This window comes from Penaeus monodon, chromosome 31, assembly GCF_015228065.2.
Source record: "Penaeus monodon isolate SGIC_2016 chromosome 31, NSTDA_Pmon_1, whole genome shotgun sequence".
NCBI classification, from domain to species: Eukaryota; Metazoa; Arthropoda; class Malacostraca; order Decapoda; family Penaeidae; genus Penaeus; species Penaeus monodon.
Genome location: NC_051416.1, coordinates 29,792,938 through 29,793,151, shown reverse-complemented (window position 1 = coordinate 29,793,151; position 214 = coordinate 29,792,938). Strand labels below are relative to the sequence as shown.

At 57.9% G+C, this 214-nt stretch overlaps 1 protein-coding gene across 1 annotated transcript in view; it reads right to left on the bottom strand.

Annotated features, from left to right (window-relative positions):
* Nucleotides 1-214, bottom strand: part of LOC119593157 — a gene marked incomplete in the record, with an annotated part of 106,179 nt that overhangs the window by 77,826 nt on the left and 28,139 nt on the right. The window contains 1 exon segment of the mRNA XM_037942122.1: nucleotides 9-102. Coding sequence (XP_037798050.1) covers nucleotides 9-102 — 94 coding nt within the window.

Below are 214 nucleotides of genomic sequence, written 5' to 3'. Positions count from 1 at the left end.
CTGCTTACCTTTTTCTATAAGTTCGTTGAAGCTGGAGACCACGAGCCCCTTCCGTACCTGCCGCCCACTGTCCCATACCTTATATGGGCGCTTCCCCTTCCCCTGCGGAGTACAGGACAAAGCATTATTGAGGGCGTCTTGTGGGCCGAGGAGGCTGGTCTTACGCTGAGCCTTGAGGTCCTCCCGCGGGAGAGAGGAGATTGGGGGTGTGGGT